Source organism: Myotis daubentonii, chromosome 19 (genome assembly GCF_963259705.1).
Source record: "Myotis daubentonii chromosome 19, mMyoDau2.1, whole genome shotgun sequence".
In the NCBI taxonomy this organism is placed as follows: domain Eukaryota; kingdom Metazoa; phylum Chordata; class Mammalia; order Chiroptera; family Vespertilionidae; genus Myotis; species Myotis daubentonii.
Window position 1 is genome coordinate 8215802 of NC_081858.1, and position 20622 is coordinate 8236423.

The 20622-nt window shown below is 41.3% G+C and overlaps 1 protein-coding gene across 4 annotated transcripts in view; it reads left to right on the plus strand.

The window, feature by feature from the left end:
* The window catches only part of MED13L (mediator complex subunit 13L), a 286174-nt gene that overhangs the window by 243457 nt on the left and 22095 nt on the right, over nucleotides 1-20622 (plus strand). For 3 of the 4 annotated variants that reach the window (XM_059676952.1, XM_059676954.1, XM_059676955.1), the window contains exons 14-20: nucleotides 2125-2224; nucleotides 9206-9426; nucleotides 9718-9923; nucleotides 13006-13943; nucleotides 17431-17610; nucleotides 18151-18374; nucleotides 20241-20433. In XM_059676952.1, coding sequence (XP_059532935.1) covers nucleotides 2125-2224; nucleotides 9206-9426; nucleotides 9718-9923; nucleotides 13006-13943; nucleotides 17431-17610; nucleotides 18151-18374; nucleotides 20241-20433 — 2062 coding nt within the window. The remainder of the gene's footprint in view (nucleotides 1-2124; nucleotides 2225-9205; nucleotides 9427-9717; nucleotides 9924-13005; nucleotides 13944-17430; nucleotides 17611-18150; nucleotides 18375-20240; nucleotides 20434-20622) is intronic. The other variant, XM_059676953.1, reaches the window with a different exon arrangement.

Consider the following 20622-nt stretch of genomic DNA (forward strand, 5'->3'; position numbering starts at 1 on the left):
AGCAACCAGAACACCAGGATGACACCCACTGTGGCCGGCCAACCAGCCCGATTGGGGGTGGGGCCAGCCAGCCAACCTCCCTGGCCCCTCCCATCCCAATCACGGGGGGGGGGGGGCAGGGGGATGGGGGAGGGCAGTGTCGTTCCGCCAACCTCCCACATCCCCTGCCGGCCCAGCCCCAATCAGCCCCATTGGGGCGGGCCGGCTGGACCCCACCTGTGCACAAATTCGTGCACCGGGCCTCTACTGAGATCATAATGCCCTTGAAGAACCGATATGACTTGAAATGTGGAAAGACTTAGCTAGTGGGAGTGAGGGAGGGACATTAGTTTGAGCCTGGAGTGCGCTGTGGTTACACAATAGGAATGAACTAGCTGGGCTTTGGGGGATAATGAACAGGCCATTCCATTGGTCTGTTTTCTGAATGGGGTAAAGATTGATGAGGCTAGGAAGGATCTGGCCATGCTTAGTGCTATGGACTTTGAACTCTACCAGTAATGTGTTCCTCTGAAGGCTGCTGAGAGTGGAACTGACCTGGTAGAAGGGAGTGCTGGTTTTCATCAGCCTAAACAGCCTTGGGCAAACTACGGCCTGCGGGCCGGATCCGGCCCGTTTGAAATGAATAAAACTAAAAAAAAAAAAAACAAAAAACACCGAACCCTTTATGTAATGATGTTTACTTTGAATTTATATTAGTTCACACAAACACTCCATCCATGCTTTTGTTCCGGCCCTCCAGTCCAGTTTAAGAACCCATTGTGGCCCTCGAGTCAGAAAGTTTGCCCACCCCTGAATGAGAACTGGAATTCAGGCCGCTGTTAGATGACGGAAAAGGACATGGCAGTGTGGCAAACTTTGGTAGAAGGAATGACACATTTCCTTATTGTTGATTGAGGCATGGGAGATCCTTTTTTAACTTCTCTAAAGCCAAGAATTGCCTGTGATTGGTTTTAATAATCCTGAGGGTTAGGTTCGATGCTTTCCTGGTGATGGTGGGAATGAAGAATGAAAAGAAAGGGAATAAAAAAAGAAGTAGAAAGGGAGAAGTAAGAAAAGAAAAAAAAGCAAGCATTGTGAAATAGCCCAGCACTGTTTGCAGCCACTTTCCCTAGTGATTGTGAGCCATCATGCTTATTTTCTGTAACAATTAGGAAAGACTGTTGAACGAAGTAAAGTAATGTTCACATTGTTTCTTAAATATATTCTTAGTAATGTCACTATACAAAGGAGAGCTGGATATTCTAAAAATAATTTTTATTTCTCTGAAATGTTTGTTTCTACCCTGGCATTTAATCAAGGCATCAGTTTATCTTAGAATCATTTTGCTAATTCACTTTACTAGTATCTGGGGTGGCGAAGCTGTTGTTTAAATCTTCACCTGTAATGTCTTTGAATTTAACTTTATACTTCAACTCTCTGATATTGAAATATATACATATATAGCCCTGGTAGGTTTGGCTCAGTTGTTAAGATGGTCAGCCTATGGACCAAAGAGTCTCGGGTTTGATTCCCAGTCAAGGACATGTACCTCGGTTGCGGGTTCCAGCCCCAGCCCTAGTCGGGATGTGTGCGGGAGGCAACCAATCAGTGTTTCTCTCTCAGGTCAATGTTTCTCCCTCTCCCTCTCCCCTCTCCCTCTGTGTGTGTGTGTCTCACTCTGTCTCTCTTCCCTCCTTCCCTCCCTCCCTTCCTTCCACTCTGTCTGAAAATCAATGGAAAACATATCCTCAGGTGAGGATTAAAAAACACACCAAAGGAAATAATATATATTTGTGTGTGTGTGTGTGTGTGTGTGTGTGTGTGTGTTGAAAAATAAAAGAATAATAGTTGGAGGGAGGGGGGGTTGAGGTCATCTCTTCTAGCTGCTTTCTTCCAAACAGAAGGAAAACCAGACTGATCGCCAATTACTACTTGGAGGCACCACCCTAATGTAATTACTGTGTTCCTGAAACTACGTCTCTAATGACCTGGGAGGGAAGATTTGCTTAAGGTCTGCAGGCTCTGCTTTGATGGCACAATCTGCCCGCACCAGATCCAGACCACTCCTTTGTTTCACTGTCTGCTGGTATTTCTAGTGGTTCACCTGGTGAACACTTAATAACGAAGCATCTTTTCTGTTCTTAGGCTGTATCACCTGCACTTCGTTCATCAAAAATGCCAACAGTTGGGACTGAAGACAGACCTCTTGGGAAGGATGGAAGAGCTGCTGTTCATTACGCACCAAGTAAGAAAAAGATTGAGCTTTGGCTTACTCCTCATACCTTACATGTAATGTTGTCACACCCAGCAGTGCCTCAGCTGAGATCCCCCTCCTTTTTTATTTCCGTTTAAAAAATACTAACTATAATTTAAACTTGTATAAGTTGGCATTCCTAAGATGGCAGGCAGCTAAGAGTCCATCTTAATTTGAGTTCCTTTGCTCTTTGTTTTCAAATTAAGAATTAACTTTAATGGTTTAAAATGTGGAAAAACATGTTCTAGGTTTGTTTTTTGAGTAGCCCTTTCCTAGTAGGATAAATGTTGCAGGGTGATTTTCAGAGCAATACCCCACTGTAAGCACTTGTGTAAAATGTTTTAACTTTCAGAAATTTAATTCACATGAGGTAATGAATACTGTTTGTTTTCTGTGGCTCTTTTTCTGATTCATACTGAAATTTTGTGCTTCCTTTTGAGATCAACTAGCTGTATTATGTATGCTGACTAGAAGAGAAACTTCCTTTTTTTCTAGTTATTCTTTGCCCTAAGAAAACGCATTACTCTACAAGAGAAAAGAAAGTCGGGGTAGCTTTGTGGACACTCTGCAGCAGAAACATAATTCCATTGCAAATCATTCTGTAATACCTTCTCATTAACTTCGGCCGTAATGAGAACAAATTGAGGGGAAAAACCACCATGTCATAGGGATGAGTCAAAAAGTTTTATGAACCTATAAATGTAGAACTGATTTACTCAAATGTAGAAGTATGAAGTATACAGAGATTGGATTTTGACAGCTTTAATGGTTCCGTAGCTTTTTAAAATATGCAAAGCTTTCTCAAGCATGACATGTATGAAAATGAATAATGATAGCCAGCCAGTTGCTGTAGTATTTTTAATTAAACATTTTTCTTTTTTTATTACACTGCACTGCAGAATTTTACAAACATGAAACTCACAGATTAAAAGAACCAGTATTAAAGCGGATACATATGGAATAGGTCAAATGAGTGCATTTTTTCCCCTTGTGTTGAACCAGTTAATCCTCTGCCTTTTTGACATTAAGTGATACATAGTGATGTTACTTGTTAACATGTCTAATAACTTGTCCAAGATTATTCACTCACAAACCATCCTGCTGGTTAGTGTCTTGCTCAGTAAATAAAGTATATGGTATACACTCTTCCTTCCCTCATTTCTGTTCAAAATGGGATTGTTTTAAAAGGAAGCTACTCAATATTTTATGAAAAAGTACAGTTTACAAAAATTAATGAATTTGAAATGTAAAAATATTAGCATCAGGAAAATACAGATATATAAGAATCAAGAAGATTGTTTTAATGTGTACAAAGTATATGTGTGTGGACTTACACACACTATTTCCTCCCAAGACATGATGATGAAAATGATATGGCAAGAAGTTCTCATCTCTGCAGTAGCTTTATTATACACTAGAGGCCCAATGCACGAAATTTGTGCAAGGGTAGGCCCTCACAGCCCTGGCTGCCTCATGGCCCCACAGCCCCACCCCCACCCACTAGTCATTCCGGAAGGTTGTTCCGGAAGGTTGTTCTACCAGCTGGTCTAATTAGCATATTAGCTCTTTATTATATACTGGAGGCCCGGTGCACAAAAATTTGTGCACTCGGGGGGGAGGGGGGTCCCCTCAGCCCGGCCTGTGCCCTCTCGCAGTCTGGGACCCCTCGGGAGATAACGACCTGCTGGCTTAGGCCTGCTCCCGGGTGGCAGAGGGCAGGCCCAATCCCTAGGTGCAGCCCCTGGTCGGGCTCAGAGCAGGGCCAGTTGGGGAGTTGGGGCGCCACCCGTCATGCACAGAGCAGGGCAGATTGGGAGGTTGTGATGTCACCGTCAGTCACGCTCAGGGTAGGGCCAATTGGGGGGTTGGGGCACCGTCCCCTGTCACACTCAAGGCAGGGTCGATGGGGAGGTTGCGGCGCCACCCCCTGTCACGCACAGAGCAGGGCCAATCAGGGGGTTGAGGCGCTGCCTCCGTCACACACAGAGCAGGGCCAATCAGGGGGTTGGGGCACCGCCCTCTATCACCCACAGAGCAGGGCCGATCTGGGGGTTCGGCGCCGGCACTCTCAAACTCAGGGCAGGGCCGATGGGGAGGTTATGGCTCTACCCCATCACACACAGAGCAGGGCCCATGGGAGGGGGAGGGGTTGGGGAGCTCCCCCTTATCAGGCACAGAGCAGGGCTGCTCAGGGGGTTGGGGCCCCGCCCCCTGTCACACACAGAGCCGCAGGGCGATCAGGGGGTTTGGGCGCTGCCCCCTGTCACGCTGATCCTGGTGCCGGGAGGCATATTACCCTTTTACTATATAGGGTAGAGGCCTGGTGCATGGGTGGGGCCGGCTGGTTTGCCCTGAGGGGTGTCCTGGATCAGGGTGGAGGTCCCCACTGGGGTGCCTGGCCAGTCTGGGTGAGGGGCTGAGGGCTGTTTTCAGGCTGGGAATGACTGAAGTTCCCAACCACTCCTTTTTTTCTTTTTTCTTTTTTTATTCTGGGCTAGCTTTACCTTGAGGCTTGGCTCCAAGCTCTTAGGCCTCCGCGGCTGAAAGTAGGTTTCTGGCCTTTGCTTACAATGTTGCGAATCTACTGGCTGAAGTCTGCCGGTATTTGTTACAATGTTTCTTAAACTGCCCGCTCAGAGGCCTGCAGCCACAGGTGGGGAACGGTGGTTTCCTCCAACGATCTTCCGTCACTGAGGCAAGCAAGCCTCATGTTAGTTTCAAGCTGCCTGGCTGCCGGCCGCCATCTTGGCTGACAGTTAATTTGCATATCTCGCTGATTAGCCAATGAAAAGGGTAGCGGTCGTACGCCAATTACCATGTTTCTCTTTTATTAGTGTAGATGAGGATTGAGGTGGAAAGACAGACATAACATTTAATGTCTTGAACAGCACCATCCAATAGAAATGCAGGGTGAGCCACAAATGAGATCCACATAAGTAATTTTAAATTTTCCGGTAGTTACAGAAAAACACAACATGAAATTAATTTTAATAATATATATTAAATAATGCCAATGTCCAAAAATTGTCATTTTTACAAGTAAAAAGATAGTGAGCTTTTTTGTACTAACTCTTTACTTACATCCTTTTTTGTACTAACTCTTGGAACCTGGTTATAGTTAACACACAGGCACGTCTCATTTTGGACAAGCTTCATTTTGAATGCTCTGTGGCCACATGTGGCTAGCGGGTCCTGTGTTAGAAAGTATAGGTTCATAATTATTCATTTGTGATTGCAATAATGTGGAAAGCAACACACAGTAACAACTAGGTATTGTTTAATATCAAGTTAAGTACCTGAGGCCAAGAAAGGGTAAATTATTTAGAATTATTTAATTGTTTAACTAGGAAGCATATAAAGAATATTGAATCCAGAGGTTCTCACCATTTTTTCTTCCTCCATATGGTGAAGGCTTACCCCTCCCCCCATTCAGGAATGAAAGAAAGCCTGGTGAGAATCACACATTTAATCAAGCCTTCCTTTTTAGATGAAAGAGCTGAGGTCCCAAGAAAGGAAGTGACCTGAGCATACCAGTGCTGTGCTGGGAGCACCTGGGTTGTGGAACCCAGTCCACTACTACTTTAGACAGCTGTGCCTTAGACTCTAGCCCAGGGGACAGTATGGTACAGTTATGCTTTATTAATTTCTTATTCAGAGCTAAAAGTCACATCTTAATTTAATCAGAGGCTACTATTTGCCCCTTTAAATGTTGAGGTTGCTAGGAATAGCAATGTGACTGGAAATTGGGGTATCAGATGCCATTCCAAATCAAACTTGTGACTCCAGATTAGTAAATGAATTTGCAGTACAGGGCACCCCCTGGTGGCCAGATTTCACAACCACAACTTGTGTTTTCTTTCCATTTATTTCTACTTTAAAAAGGCGTGGAGTAGGGAGAAGAGGGGAGAGAGCAATGGGGGGAAAAGGGACATAAGTAATACTTTCAACAAGAAAGATTTATTAAAAAATTAAGTTCCTACTTTTGTTTTTTTCTAATGCATATTAAAAACTTATATATTTGTTTTTTGTTTTTTAATTTATTTTTTTAATTAAATCTTTATTGTTCAGATTATTACATTTGTTCCTCTTTCCCCCCCCCCCCATATCTCCCCTCCTCCCAGTTCCCGCCCCACCCTTCCCCCTCACTCCCCACCCACTGTCCTCATCCATAGGTGCACGATTTTTGTCCAGTCTCTTCCCGCATCTCCCACACCTCTTTCCCCCCCAAGAATAGTCAGTCCATTCCCTTTCTATGTCCCTGATTCTATTATAATCACCAGTTCATTCTGTTCATCAGATTATTTATTCACTTGATTTTTAGATTCACTTGTTGATAGATGCATATTTGTTGTTCATAGTTTGTATCTTTACCTTTTTCTTCCTCTTCCTCTTCTTAAAGGATACCTTTCAGCATTTCATATAATCCTGGTTTGGTGGTGATGAACTCCTTTAGCTTTTCCTTATCTGTGAAGCTCTTTATCTGACCTTCAATTCTGAATGATAGCTTTGCTGGATAAAGTAATCTTGGTTGTAGGTTCTTGGTATTCATCACTTTGAATATTTCTTGCCACTCCCTTCTGGCCTGCAAAGTTTCTGTTGAGAAATCAGCTGACAGTCGTATGGGTATTCCCTTGTAGGTAACTGAGTTTCTTTCTCTTGCTGTTTTTAAGATTCTCTCTTTATCTTTTGCTCTTGGCATTTTAATTATGATGTGTCTTGGTGTGGTCCTCTTTGGATTCCTTTTGTTTGGGGTTCTCCGCGCTTCTTGGACCTGTAAGTCCATTTCTTTCACCAGGTGGGGGAAGTTTTCTGTCATTATTTCTTCGAATAGGTTTTCAATATCTTGCTCTCTCTCATCTTCTGGCACCCCTATAATTCTGATGTTGGTACGCTTGAAGCTGTCCCAGAGGCTCCTTACACTATACTTGCATTTTTGGATTCTTTTTTCGTTTTGCTTTTCCGGTTGGGTGTTTTTTGCTTCCTCGCATTTCAAATCATTGACTTGATTCTTGCGCTCCTCTGGTCTGCTGTCGGAAGTCTGTATAATATTCATTATTTCAGTCCGTGTATGCTTAATTTCTAGTTGGTTCCCCAACATAACATCGAGGGTCTTATTAGTTTTCTTGTAGATCTCATTAAGTTTATCGGCAGCTTCTAAACAGTTCTTGAGAGACCTTAAAAGTGTGGTTCTGAACTCTATATCTTCCATTGACAATTTTGTCCTGTTTCTTTGTCTCCGCATTTTGTTATGCTTCCTTGGTGCACCCCCTAGTGGTCTTGGTTCGCAGTCTTATAGTTAAACCTTGATTGTTGTAGCTAATACCAGGGAGGGTTTGACCTCCAGGCCAAGTGGCTATGAGAATCAGCTGTGTCAGCAGTGAGAGAACTTCTGTCCTCTAGGGAGGTGCTAATCTAGCCTTTGCCTGAGGCTATCCGGCAAATGCCTCTGTGCAGGGCTTGGGCAGGGCAGGTCGAACAGGATCAACAGCGTGGGCCGGAGAGAGCAGTTATGGCGGCTCTCGGTCCTGTCCCCAGGGGCTCTGCCTCTCTGAGTTCCAGCACCCGCTGCAAAGCTCGGAGAGAAAGCTGCACTCGCTCTGACCGAAGCCAGACAGTCCCGCTTCTCCCATTTGAGTCTGGGTCCCTAAAGACTCACCTGTATCTGGAGCTCAGAGTCTGCGACTCCCTCCCGATTGAAAACGCCAACCGCGCCCTCTGCCGCCAGCCCGCTCCACGTACTCCGCACCTCAGAATTTGACTTCAGCACTGCGCCTCCTCTGAGTGTCCGTATGCGTTTCTCTTTCCTCCTAGTTGTAGGACTTCCACTCAGCCAGCGTTCCTGTGGTTCTGCGTGATGTCCGTTCCGTCTTTTAGTTTCACTTTTGAAGTAGTTGTTCAAAGCAGCAAACTCCGGCGTTAACCTATGCCGCCATCTTGGTTCTCCTCAAAAACTTATATATTTGTATTTTGATACATTACTTGTAAAACTTTTTAATTTTAATTTGTAAGTTATTGCTTGTGATGATGGTATCAAAGTTAAATATGAGGAATGCCAGAGAATAATGATGAATTCTAAATTCTGGTTGGTCTTCTCCTGTGATTTAGTTTACTTAATTTAACTACTCTGTACTTGGAAAAAATAGTTTTTAATAAACTCATTTTTTTGACAGATTTTTTAAAACCATCAGGAAAGACAGAAAATACTGTAAACTGAAAAGTAGTCATTAGAACAAATAAATCGGAAATGTGTATTAAGAAAAAAAAGAAACAGTGCCTTAATGAGCCACTGTTGATTATGGTTAATCTCAGGTATATTAAAATGATTTTTTAAATGGTTGGTTCTGAGTATTTCTTGAAAGATATTTTTTAAGAAGTTAATTCTCAACAAATTGTCTTTTGGTTCTAGGTAGGCTTGTTAATCTTAACTATGAAGTTTCATTTTAATGTCAATTTGGAAAGAGTGTGGAATCATTTTCTCAAAGAGCAGTGAGTGTTGTGGATTTGTCAAAAACTAGCTAAGTAACCCTACTACGTATAAATCATAATTATAGCTTAGGCAACTTTTCTTTTCTCTAACATAAATGCTTGATGGATTTTTCTATGTAAAATTTGCTGCATAACAATTATAATTCTGAAATATGTCATACATACTTATAATAGCGATGGAACTTTTAATAAAGTGGTTACTCCATGTAATTGCTTCCAGCTTCTTAGACTTCTCAGGGAATCAGTTGTTGGGGAAAAAATGTTGTAGACTTTTGCTCCCTTAATTAATGTGAGGCCAAATCCTGAATGATCAAGAGGATAGTGATAAAATTCCAGGAAAGGATAACTCTGTGCTGATGGCTTCTTCTCAGAGACTCCATTATTCATATTCTGCTGTGTAACTCATCTGGCTGTGAACTGCGATGTGCCTTTTCAGTCCCGCCCTGTTAAGAGAAATGGTTTGTATTTTTTTGTTTTGCTTTTTAGCAGTTGCAGACCTGCAAAGGATGTTCCCCACCCCTCCTTCTTTGGAACAGCACCCTGCATTTTCTCCTGTGATGAGTTATAAAGATGGGATCAGTTCAGAGACAGTGACAGCATTAGGCATGATGGAGAGTCCTATGGTCAGTATGGTTTCAACACAACTCACTGAATTCAAAATGGAAGTGGAAGATGGCTTAGGAAGCCCTAAGCCAGAGGAAATAAAGGTAATTGCCAATGTACTAATTTTACCAAGCACAGTGGTTTTCAAGTGGATTTGCTGCATCTTCTTTAAAATAATACTGTCTTTATGCCAAATGTACGTAAGTTTCTAACAATCCTCTGAATTGGATCATGAAGTAATTACAGTGTCTTTTGGTTAATTTATAAAATTTTGGTATTAGCATTTTCTACTGATCAGATAAGAGAAATATTGAATTACAATAATTTTTGTCATTACTGTGCTGTGTACTAAGTCATTTACCAACGTTATCGCCGACCTCACTTTGTCGTTGCAGGACTTCTCATATGTGCACAAAGTTCCAACTTTTCAACCTTTTGTGGGATCCTCCATGTTTGCTCCACTGAAGATGTTGCCGAGCCAATGCCTGCTACCTCTGAAGATACCTGATGCCTGTCTGTTTCGGCCTTCGTGGGCAATCCCTCCTAAAATTGAACAACTGCCCATGCCACCTGCAGCCACTTTCGTTAGAGATGGCTACAAGTATGTGCCATATTTCATGTGATTTTTATCTCAACTAAATATTTATTTAAATTGATGACAGTAGCATATGATTTGAAGCTTTTATTGGCCATTAATGTTTTGGGGCACATTATTTTGTGTTGAAAATGTATGTTATTTCCTAAACCAAATTTTATGTACATGGAAAAATTAGGGTTACTTGTATAGAGCAATGGTTCCCTAATGTGGGGCACATGCCCCACAGGGAGGCAATTTGATTTTTAAAGGGGGCAGTTCGAGAATGTGTTATTAACAGTGAATTTTTTGCATTTCTTACGGTTCTATGGGCTTCATAAGCAGTATATAAATATATATAGTGACATATTTATGCATTTCAGTTCTTTATTATATGTTTTGAAACTTTATTTGCTATTTTTTAATATCACTTCATATTATATATATTTTTTAAACAATTTCTTAGTGATTTCTTTCTCAGTAGTTCAACTATCTTCTCATCTTTTCTTTTTCTTTTTCATGAATGCCATGTTCTTTGGAAGCTTGTTTAGACCAAGTGAATGGCCTTTTAGGCTTCCTCCACGTGAATAGAAGTTCACTTTTTGAATAATTAGGATTATATGTTACGGGGGAGGCATCAGGATTTTAGAGATGCTTAGGTGAGGCATGGCCAAAAAAAGGTTGGGAACCACGGGTATAGAGAATCATGGTGTTCATTCTCATTCAATGTCAAATCATTGTTTATCACAGAATCAAACACTAGATTGGATTAGTGATAATTTTGGGGATGGTGGTAATGCTTTGTTTTATGTAAACTGATGATTTTTAAATGTGTTTATTTAAGGCCCTTTAAAAAAAGTATTAACATTGGCAATATCTCTATCATTGACCCCACGTCATAGGAGGAAGCAGCAAAAGAATGGCGATGTGGTATGGGGAAGGAAAAGGAGGTGCTTATTGTAGCTTGGGCATGTTTCATATGATCCAGAAAATAGTACTTAAATCAACAATGTACAATCAATCCGTTTCTTGTATGATTAATCATTTTTTGATAAAATAATTTCAATGCTATAAAATAAAATGCCACAAGCTCAAATTTCTGTCAGCACCAAGTAAGCAATATAGGGACGAAATGGACTAGGTAAAGCAAAAGACTTGGCACTGTTGATGCTGTTCATAGACCTTGCTATGATGAAATGTTTTGTATCCTTCTAATATGGCACCTACTATTCTCATGCTGTAACTATGTCCCATTTGAAATGTGGTTATTTGAGATCAAGACTGAATTTTTAGTTTTATTTAAGGTAAGTTAAATTTAGCACATGGGGCTAGTGCCTACCTTATTGGGCACTCAGTTCTGAGCTATGTGAAATCCTCCTGCCGTGGTCTCCATCACTCTGGACATCCCCCATTCTCACCCCACCCTCCATACACACACACACACACACACATACACACACTTCCCACACTCAGCACACCAGCACTTATTTACATGATGCCTGTCACACTTGCTGTGAGCTAGCTTTTCCTTCTCTTTTTCATTGTTGAATATCTAGCATTTAGCATAGGGTTGGTACTCAGTTCATTTTTATTGACTGGGAGAAATCAGGTTACTATACAGGAGAATACATTCTTACTACCTAGGGAGCAATTTAATTATTTAGGTTACAGTTAGTAGTCATAGCTTTTTTTTTCTGATCTGAACTGCATAATAATTTTAGGGTTTAGTTGAACCAGAAAAATTTGAAAGGAGTCCAATTAGAGTAAAAATCATTACTACACACATTATTTTGGTCTCTGAGATAGCAATGATTGCTAATCAAGGTTTCTGGGTCATTTTTTATCTGTATTCAAAGATATCAGTGTGCCTCTAATTTAAAATATCTTTACAGTGCCTGATGTGGATTTTCAGGCTGGTCGTTTAGGCATAGCTAATTAAAAATCACAAGAAAATTATTTGAAGAGCCATTACTTTATGATATTTTTCTTTCAAATTATAAGTGAATGAATATGTAATTTATTGGAGGAACATTGGTTTAAGTACATTATTAATAGATTTCAAAAGAATACTAAGCACTAAAAAAAATCTGTGTTCTTTTCTAATTGGAAAGAATGGTCTCATGCTGGTTTACATATATCTGTAAGAATGTTCATTAAGAAAATTTTCTGCAGTAATAAAACAGTAGAACATTGCAGATACTATTTTGTTTTCTATGTGGCTATTCCAAAAAGAAGTCACTGCTTATGAGAAAATAGTGCAATGCATTCAAGTCTCTGGGAACTAAAAGTAATTGTGCTATAGGTAATGCATAGCATTTTGAAATTAATAAGTGAACTAGAATTGCCTTCCATCCCACAGAAATCTTACAAGTTTGGGAATTATAATACAATATGTGTACTTCTGTGCAATCACCTAATTAATACTAAGGCCTCTTAGCAGCATATGTAATATTTTTATTAACTGTAGTGTAGTTCCGGCCAATGGGTTTCCTAAAATAGAATTCCCTCATGGTCACACATTACTAATAAAATGCAAGCCTAGATAGGACTGCATTTTGAAAGTTAGGAAAATGTTAAATTTTCTTGTACATTTGATTATAACTACTTTAGAATCGTATATAGATTATAGCCTCAGAGAACAAGTATGCTGGCAGACTTTCAATTTCAAAAACTGACAAAAATGTAATTGCAAATTAGATGGAAATTTCATCCTATGGTCTTCTACCTAATTTAGCACCTGAACTCATGTTCAGGTTCCATTTAGTAGTTACAGTTTTTCAGAATTACATTGACCAAATCCAACATCATGTTTTCTATAAAAATACTGAAAGTTTCCTCAAAAGATTTAGATGAGGATTGCTTCAATATGGAATGAGTAAAAGGAAAGTGCCATATTGATTTTTTTCTTCATTCCTCACTTTTTGCTTTCCCACATACTGCACTGACTCCTTTGAATCCTTTTTTTTTTTTTAAAGAGAAAGTTGAGTACACCAAATGATAACACACATAAATGATAAGAAATGCACAACCCAGGTTAGGGTGATAGGTGTGTATTCCAGCTTCTGCAACCTGCCTTTGATTCTTACTTGGTGCTGTCTGTTTTTTGCAGCAATGTGCCTAGCGTTGGGAGCCTAGCAGACCCAGACTATCTGAACACACCACAGATGAACACACCAGTGACGTTGAACAGTACTGCCCCAGCCAGCAACAGTGGAGCAGGAGTTCTGCCATCTCCAGCAACCCCTCGCTTCTCTGTCCCCACGCCACGAACCCCTAGGACCCCAAGAACTCCCAGAGGTGGGGGCACTGCCAGTGGTCAAGGGTCTGTTAAATATGACAGCACCGATCAGGGGTCACCAGCCTCTACCCCCTCTACCACGCGGCCCCTTAACTCTGTGGAGCCTGCCACCATGCAGCCAATTCCAGAAGCCCACAGTCTCTATGTCACCCTGATTCTCTCTGATTCTGTGATGAATATCTTTAAAGACAGAAACTTTGACAGCTGTTGCATCTGTGCCTGCAACATGAACATCAAAGGGGCAGATGTCGGGCTTTACATCCCCGATTCTTCCAACGAGGACCAGTACCGCTGTACCTGTGGGTTCAGTGCAATTATGAATCGCAAACTTGGTTACAATTCAGGACTCTTCCTGGAAGATGAGTTGGATATTTTTGGGAAGAATTCTGATATCGGTCAGGCTGCAGAGAGGCGCTTAATGATGTGTCAGACCACCTTCCTTCCTCAGATGGAGGCAGCCAGAAAACCCCAGGAGCCACCTATAAGCCTTCTCCTCCTCCTCCAGAACCAACACACACAACCTTTTGCTTCACTGAGTTTCCTGGACTACATTTCCTCGAACAATCGCCAAACTCTTCCCTGCGTAAGCTGGAGTTACGACCGGGTGCAAGCAGATAATAATGATTACTGGACGGAATGCTTTAATGCCTTGGAGCAAGGGCGGCAGTATGTGGATAATCCCACAGGGGGAAAAGTGGATGAAGCACTGGTGAGAAGTGCCACTGTGCACTCTTGGCCTCATAGCAACGGTAGGTGTCCCAGAATAGTAATGCCCTTTGGAGACGAGCTTGGCGTGATGGTGGCTTACACACTTTCTTTACTTTTTCTTTGACAAAATTTTAAATTTCATTTCTTAAAAAATAAGATAGCTAAAGTGAGCACTATGTTGATATCATCCTAAATTTAAGGACTAAGAGAATGTTTTATATTGAAACACCTTTGGAGAAGAATACTTGCTTTGTGGAAATTTCCTCTTTATTAATTCATAGAGGCATTTCATATTGGAAGCCTGTGACTGCTGAGTATCAAAGTCATCAAGAGTATAATTTGCACAGCCTTTCATGTTTAAACCCACTCACTCGTCTAGGTCAAGTTTTCATGCTACTTCTTCCATATAGCTTTCTACCCAGTTACAGGTCATTTTCTTCTTCCTCTGTTTTCTCAGTATTTTCTCTCTGTAACAGTGATCACATTTTACTTTGTCCTGTAGTTACTGGTCATGTCACTGGCTCTTCTATTAAAAGCTCATTTTTGGAGTTGACAGACATTTTTGGAGTTGCGCTTTAAGAGTGTCAAGCAACTTGCTCTCTCCTTCCCTTATGCATTCATTATCAATAACGTGGTGCATACTGGGGAATAAAATGCTGACTGAAAGAAACAAGGTACATGCCCTCGGGAATTTCTAATCTATTTTGGATAATGGACAGTTAATTTATACTCACGGTTGAGATCTCAAGTGTTTCTTCTTCAAGGAAGTCTTCCTCCAGCCCAGCATTCCTCTCCTCCTTCATGCTTTCACCACTTGTAATGCTTAGTGATGATATGCGTTTGTGTAATTGTTTCATCAGATTTGTGTTAAAAAAGAAAAAATGTCCTCTGACCCTAATGAGGGCTGTGGTTTAGAAAATGTCAGAGTGGGTTTGGGGAGACTAGGGGGGTAATGTAGTAGACCATATAGGAAACATTGGCTTGTTAGCGTCCTAGCAAAGAAAACGCAAAATAAGTGGAAGCATTATAAAGATGTTTAGGAAGTAGTACTCTAGGACTTGGTACTAGGTTGAACTTGGGTGTTCAGGGAGAGCAAAATCTTAAACATGACACCCAGGTTTGTGACTTGTATACCTGGACAGACAGTGGTGTCATTCAGAGAAGGGTAGGTGGACTGGAGAAAGACCAGGTTTGAGGAGCAAGTTCATAAATTGAGTTTTGGAAGTTTTGAGATAAAGATGTGGAGTAGACGCTTGGGACTTGATGGGCCTGGAGCTCAGGGGAAGAGAGTAGTGGGGCACAGGGGAGGAGGAAAGCTCCCTGAAGAGGAGAGCACAGAATGAGGGCAGGGCCTGGGGCAGGCTTTGGTGAAATCTGCCAAGTCACCACATTTCAAGAAAGAGAGTGGTCAACAAGCATTAAAGTGCAGCTGAGCTTTTAAGGTAAGGATCGTCTTGTACCCATCGTGAGAGCTGGTTCTGTAGAATGGGGGAGGGACAGAGGCCAGGCTGGAGGGGTCACATGAATGAAACAGGAACCCTGCTTCTGAACAACTCTCAGTCCTATAGGGACAAGGTTATATGAGCTTCTTAAATTGAACTCTGGAATAATAAAAGAATGTTCAGAGGACAGAGTTCAGTGGAGTAAAGAATGGCAGGTGTTTTCTGAGCAGGCTAAGCAGGGAGACTTCTTGGAAGTGGAAATTCCTAAGGAAGTGTTCAAGTCATACTTATTTTTATGACTGCTTAGGTATAAGCAGAGTGCCTTATACTTATCAGACCTCTAATTAATGTCTGTTGGATGAATTTATGAAGAAAGTGCAGTCTTTCCCCTGAAGAAATGAGGATGATTATCTTGGGAGTTCCTTTTAACTAGATAGTGGCCTTCAGACAGAAAAGCAGTCTGTGTGGGAGGAACAGTCGTGCCATCTTTGCATATGAAGAATAGCACCTTTTATTGTAGGGAAGGCGAGGGTTCCAAATTCAGATGCTTGGATGTAGCAGACAGGTCATGTAAATGAATGATGCGGGGATCCAGATTTGCGCAAAGCAGTGCCCTGAATTGTGTCCTTCCACAGCATACTTTCTATTTTATATGCACAGAAATAGGGTTCACAAAGAACTGTGTCTGCTTTTAATCTGGTTCTCTAAGCCTCTCATTTTCCTGCTTTTGATAGAGTAAGAAGTACTTTACTGGGTGTTTTGTTTGTTTGTTTTTACTTATAAGAAAAAAAAGAAGTACAGGCTTGGAAATAAAGATGTGAACACTGCTTCAGTCTCAGGCAGGCAGCCAAGGAGGAACCGTGGAGAACTGTCTGAAGGGGCAGCTGCTCCTCGGCTCCAGCCCATGGGGGCTGTGCAGGAGTGTGGACCTCAGCTCGAGTTGCCAGGTCTCCCAATTTGTCAAGAGAAGCTAGAAATCCGATTTGTATATGAAATTTCCTGGAGAGATTTACCCCCCACCCCCCAAAACAAACAAACAAACAAAAACTATGGCCACCAATTTGCAAACTGTGTTTGATGTAAGGACATAATCTAAAGATGTCTTAAGAACCCTCAGCACTCTGTGTCTCGGATTTCTTTGGTAGGTAAACCTTAGATTTCCATCCAGGCCCCTTCCTAATAGTAGAAAAGTAAGAGTAAGGAAAGGTCTTCAGGAACCCAGCTGTGCAGATTGAGAACTGATCACCTTAAAATTATTTAGCTCTTCCGGTTGTTTTGAGAATTTGATGAGCATTATGGCCCTTCTCTCCTGGGGAAAAATGCACATATGTTCATGTACGTATGCATGCACAGTTTTGCATAGAGTTTCAGAAGTTTTTCAAATTGCTGGCGAGGACCCCTCCTTTACCTGGATATCTCAGAAGGATATTTACAACTTCCACAACTCAGTTTGGAAGGAAGAGTGTTTGTTCAGAAGCCATGAGTCCCTGCCCTTCCTCTGTGCACAGGTGGCTTCCTGTCGTATCACTGCTTCTGCTGTTCTCAGGCACCTCTCCTCGAAGGGAAGGCTTTGTTTCTCGATATGCATTTTGTGAAAATATTTTATAGTAAGAGCATTTTTTAAAGTTTTCAAAACCTTAAAGTTCCTTTTCCCCACTCATCATATAATCTAACCATTGATGTTTATAAATTAAAGTTATGCAATAATTAAGAAATGTTTGCAGCTCTCTTTCCTGGTCAGCAACTGGGAAACAGGTTTATACGATTTAAAAAGCCAGGCCTATCCATCTTTCCACTCTTAAGCAGTTCTATAGTTAACCTCTTTACTTATATAGAGTAACCTATTTTCCATTGTATTCTTTCCAATAATAAATAATAAATTACTTTTTTCACTTCAGTAGAAGAATTTCTTTCCTTCTCTCTCCTGAGTCAAGTATTTTAGAGTCAACTAAAAATAGACTCTACCACTAATAATATCTTTGTCATGGACTATAACTGAGGTCCAAAGTGATGGCCAGAAAGAGGAGAGGGCCAGTCTAGTCCTCCTTTATGATTTCCATTTATTTTCACTTCCTGTCTGTTCCAGTGCTGGACATCAGCATGCTCTCCTCCCAGGATGTGGTCCGTATGCTGCTGTCCCTGCAGCCCTTTCTCCAAGACGCCATCCAGAAGAAGCGCACGGGCAGGACCTGGGAGAACATCCAGCACGTGCAGGGCCCGCTCACCTGGCAGCAGTTCCACAAGATGGCAGGCCGGGGCACCTACGGTACAGTCTCCTCCCGGTCCGCGCCTCCCCACCTTCCTGTTCCGGAAAGCGGCTGTAGTCAAGTCATGGCTTCACTGACAAAATAGTCTTAAGTTTATATTTGTGTTCCTAAAGTCAGTATTGGAGTTAAGCTTTCTAAACATTGGTGGCGTGATCAGGGTCAATGAGGGAATTAATCCCCAAGTAGAGCATTTATTAGAGTCTCCTCTTCCTTGTCTTCGTGGCATTTTCATTTGGATGAACTTCTGAACTGGTTTTGTCAAGGTCCCGATTATGACACTTACCTCAGAGGAAGTGACGTAGTGCTGCTGCAAAACGACCTTCAACTTCTTCTGCTCTGCCCTCCAATTGAACCATTAGAACATGTTCAGACTCATTTAATTAAGTTGTTCATCAGGGGCCATTTAATGAGAGTGTCATGTCAACCTACGGTGAAATTTCTGCTGCCAGAATTAAGACGAGGGCACCAGGAACTTCCAAATGGTTCAGCTGTGGGAATCACCCTCCCAGGCCCCTTCCTAAACTGCACTGTTGTTTTAGGTTCAGAAGAATCTCCTGAGCCGTTGCCCATCCCCACCCTGCTGGTAGGCTATGACAAGGACTTCCTCACCATCTCGCCATTCTCCTTGCCGTTTTGGGAGAGGCTGTTGTTGGACCCATATGGGGGCCACCGTGATGTTGCCTATATTGTGGTGTGTCCAGAAAATGAGGCCTTGCTCGAAGGAGCCAAAACTTTCTTCAGGGACTTGAGCGCTGTATACGAGGTGAGGAAGACCTGGAAACCATTTCTTTGACATGAGTCCTCGTATTGTTTCTGGTTATGACTAAATTTTAAAGAATAAATGTCTTCAAAGTAGTTCTTAAAGAAAATTTGCAATTAGTTGGAAGATGAAGGAAAGAATTAAGTTGGGAAGTTTTTCTAGAAATAAATTGCGTTTCCATCTTGCTTTATATTTCATTAGATTTAGAAGACTTTCCTTTACTAGCCTTACCACACATCTTAAAACCTGTTAGCTGTTTTCCCCCATTGATGTGTTCAGGTTTGAAAGGATTGTTCACCAGGGGAAAGGGCAGTTCAGAAGATGAGCTGTGCAAGAAGAAGGCGTGGCTACTCTTTTTGTGTGGAGGGCAGAACTGTATAAAAATGTTCAGCTTGAAAATTTCTAAATCAAAAGATACATTTAATGAATCATGCCCCTGTTATGTTTTGTTTAACACTACATTCATCTTAATACTGAAAATTTGATACACATTAAGAATGTAATCACCATCATAATGTAACAGCCAGGTAGATAATTTTATATATTTAGTACATAAATTCCTGTTACTTTTGAAAAATTAGAATCATGTCTGTCTTTGAAGAGAAAGCACCACATTTCTTCTGCCAAAGTACACACACACTAAGTTCTTTGTACTTTTTACTTCTGATATCATATTTGGCAAGATTAAATTAAATAAGTTTTTTTATTACATTTATTGGGGTGACATTGGTTAATGAGATTTTGTAAAGTGTTTAGAACTGTGACAGGCATATTATAAGTATTACAAATGTGGTTGTTAAATAAGATGCCAAGTTGAGTTTCAAAAATATTCCATAGCAGAACATCCACTTTCTATAAACATGAGTACACATGAAGTAGTAGACGTATGTGTTGCTGCAAAGAAATGAGGCGATGCTACGTATTAGGTAATGGCATCAGTTAAGCCACTGACGGAAACCCTTGGATACAGTAGTTTCTAAACAGTGCCTGGCCCATGGATACAAAATAATATTAAGTCATACTTACCCTAACACAGAAAACTTGTCTAAGCAATTTCAAAGCCCAGCCATTCTCTTATGTGAATGAAGCCTACACATAAGTTACAAAACATAAAAGGCTTGCCGGATCTTTTTAGATCTTAAGGACTTTCATTTGGCAGCAATATATACCTGCTTAAGATTTTGTAGGGCCTTGGTAAGCCTTCAGTTCATTAACTCTAGCAAGGGATAATAATATGGGCTCTCATGCTGGTGAGCAGGTAGTTAAGTAGTTTACTTTTGGCAGGTATATTAATTATCTGCCATTTAGTATCCTAGAAATTGACAACAGCATCTCATGCTAAAACAATCATTTACTTTATAAAACTGATCAGCATTTCCGTGGCCTCTACTATTAGTGATCTCCAAGTGTCTGTAACAATCTAACAGATGGCCCATGCATTTTAATGCTATCTTATGGGAAAATGTTATGAGTGGGGATTCCTTAAGAGGTTTTAGTGGGCAGATGTCTTGGTTAGCCTTAGTAGGCAGGAACCTGTTAGTTCCTTTTTGACCCCTAGCAGTCAGTGCTCCGCAGTTTTTCCTCAGGCTGGAGAATCAATGGGCTGGGCTGCAGAAACATTTCTTCAGAAGAAACACTTATTTTTCTGTAGAGCAGCTACTCCAGGTTTTGGAGAAATACACAGCAGTATTATCAGGGTACATAATAATTACCGGCCAGTTTATAATGTTGGTTAGTTGCATGTGGTCACGCTAAAAAGAAAAAGGAAAATGCCTCCATGTTTATGGTACAGAATGTGCCTCACTAACACTATGTGCTGAACAAGGTGATGCGTTCTGTCGTAAGTAATGGTCTTGTTTGTGGTATCAGATGTGTAGGCTTGGGCAGCACAAGCCCATCTGCAAAGTGCTACGTGATGGGATCATGCGTGTGGGGAAGACCGTGGCACAGAAGCTGACCGACGAGCTTGTGAGTGAGTGGTTTAACCAGCCGTGGAGCAGCGAGGAGAATGACAATCATTCCAGACTCAAACTTTATGCGCAAGTTTGCCGCCATCACCTAGGTAAATGGGAATTTATTTGGAAAAGTAGAATTTGAGAGAGAAAATAGCAAATTGCACCCCAACACACACCTGTTAGGGTGCAACATTATATTACTTTTGTCTAATGTTCCATTACTGTGTTTATTTAGATCAAATTTTTGCATTCTAGTTAAATGCTAACTTTCATGTGCATGTATGTTCTTTAAAAGC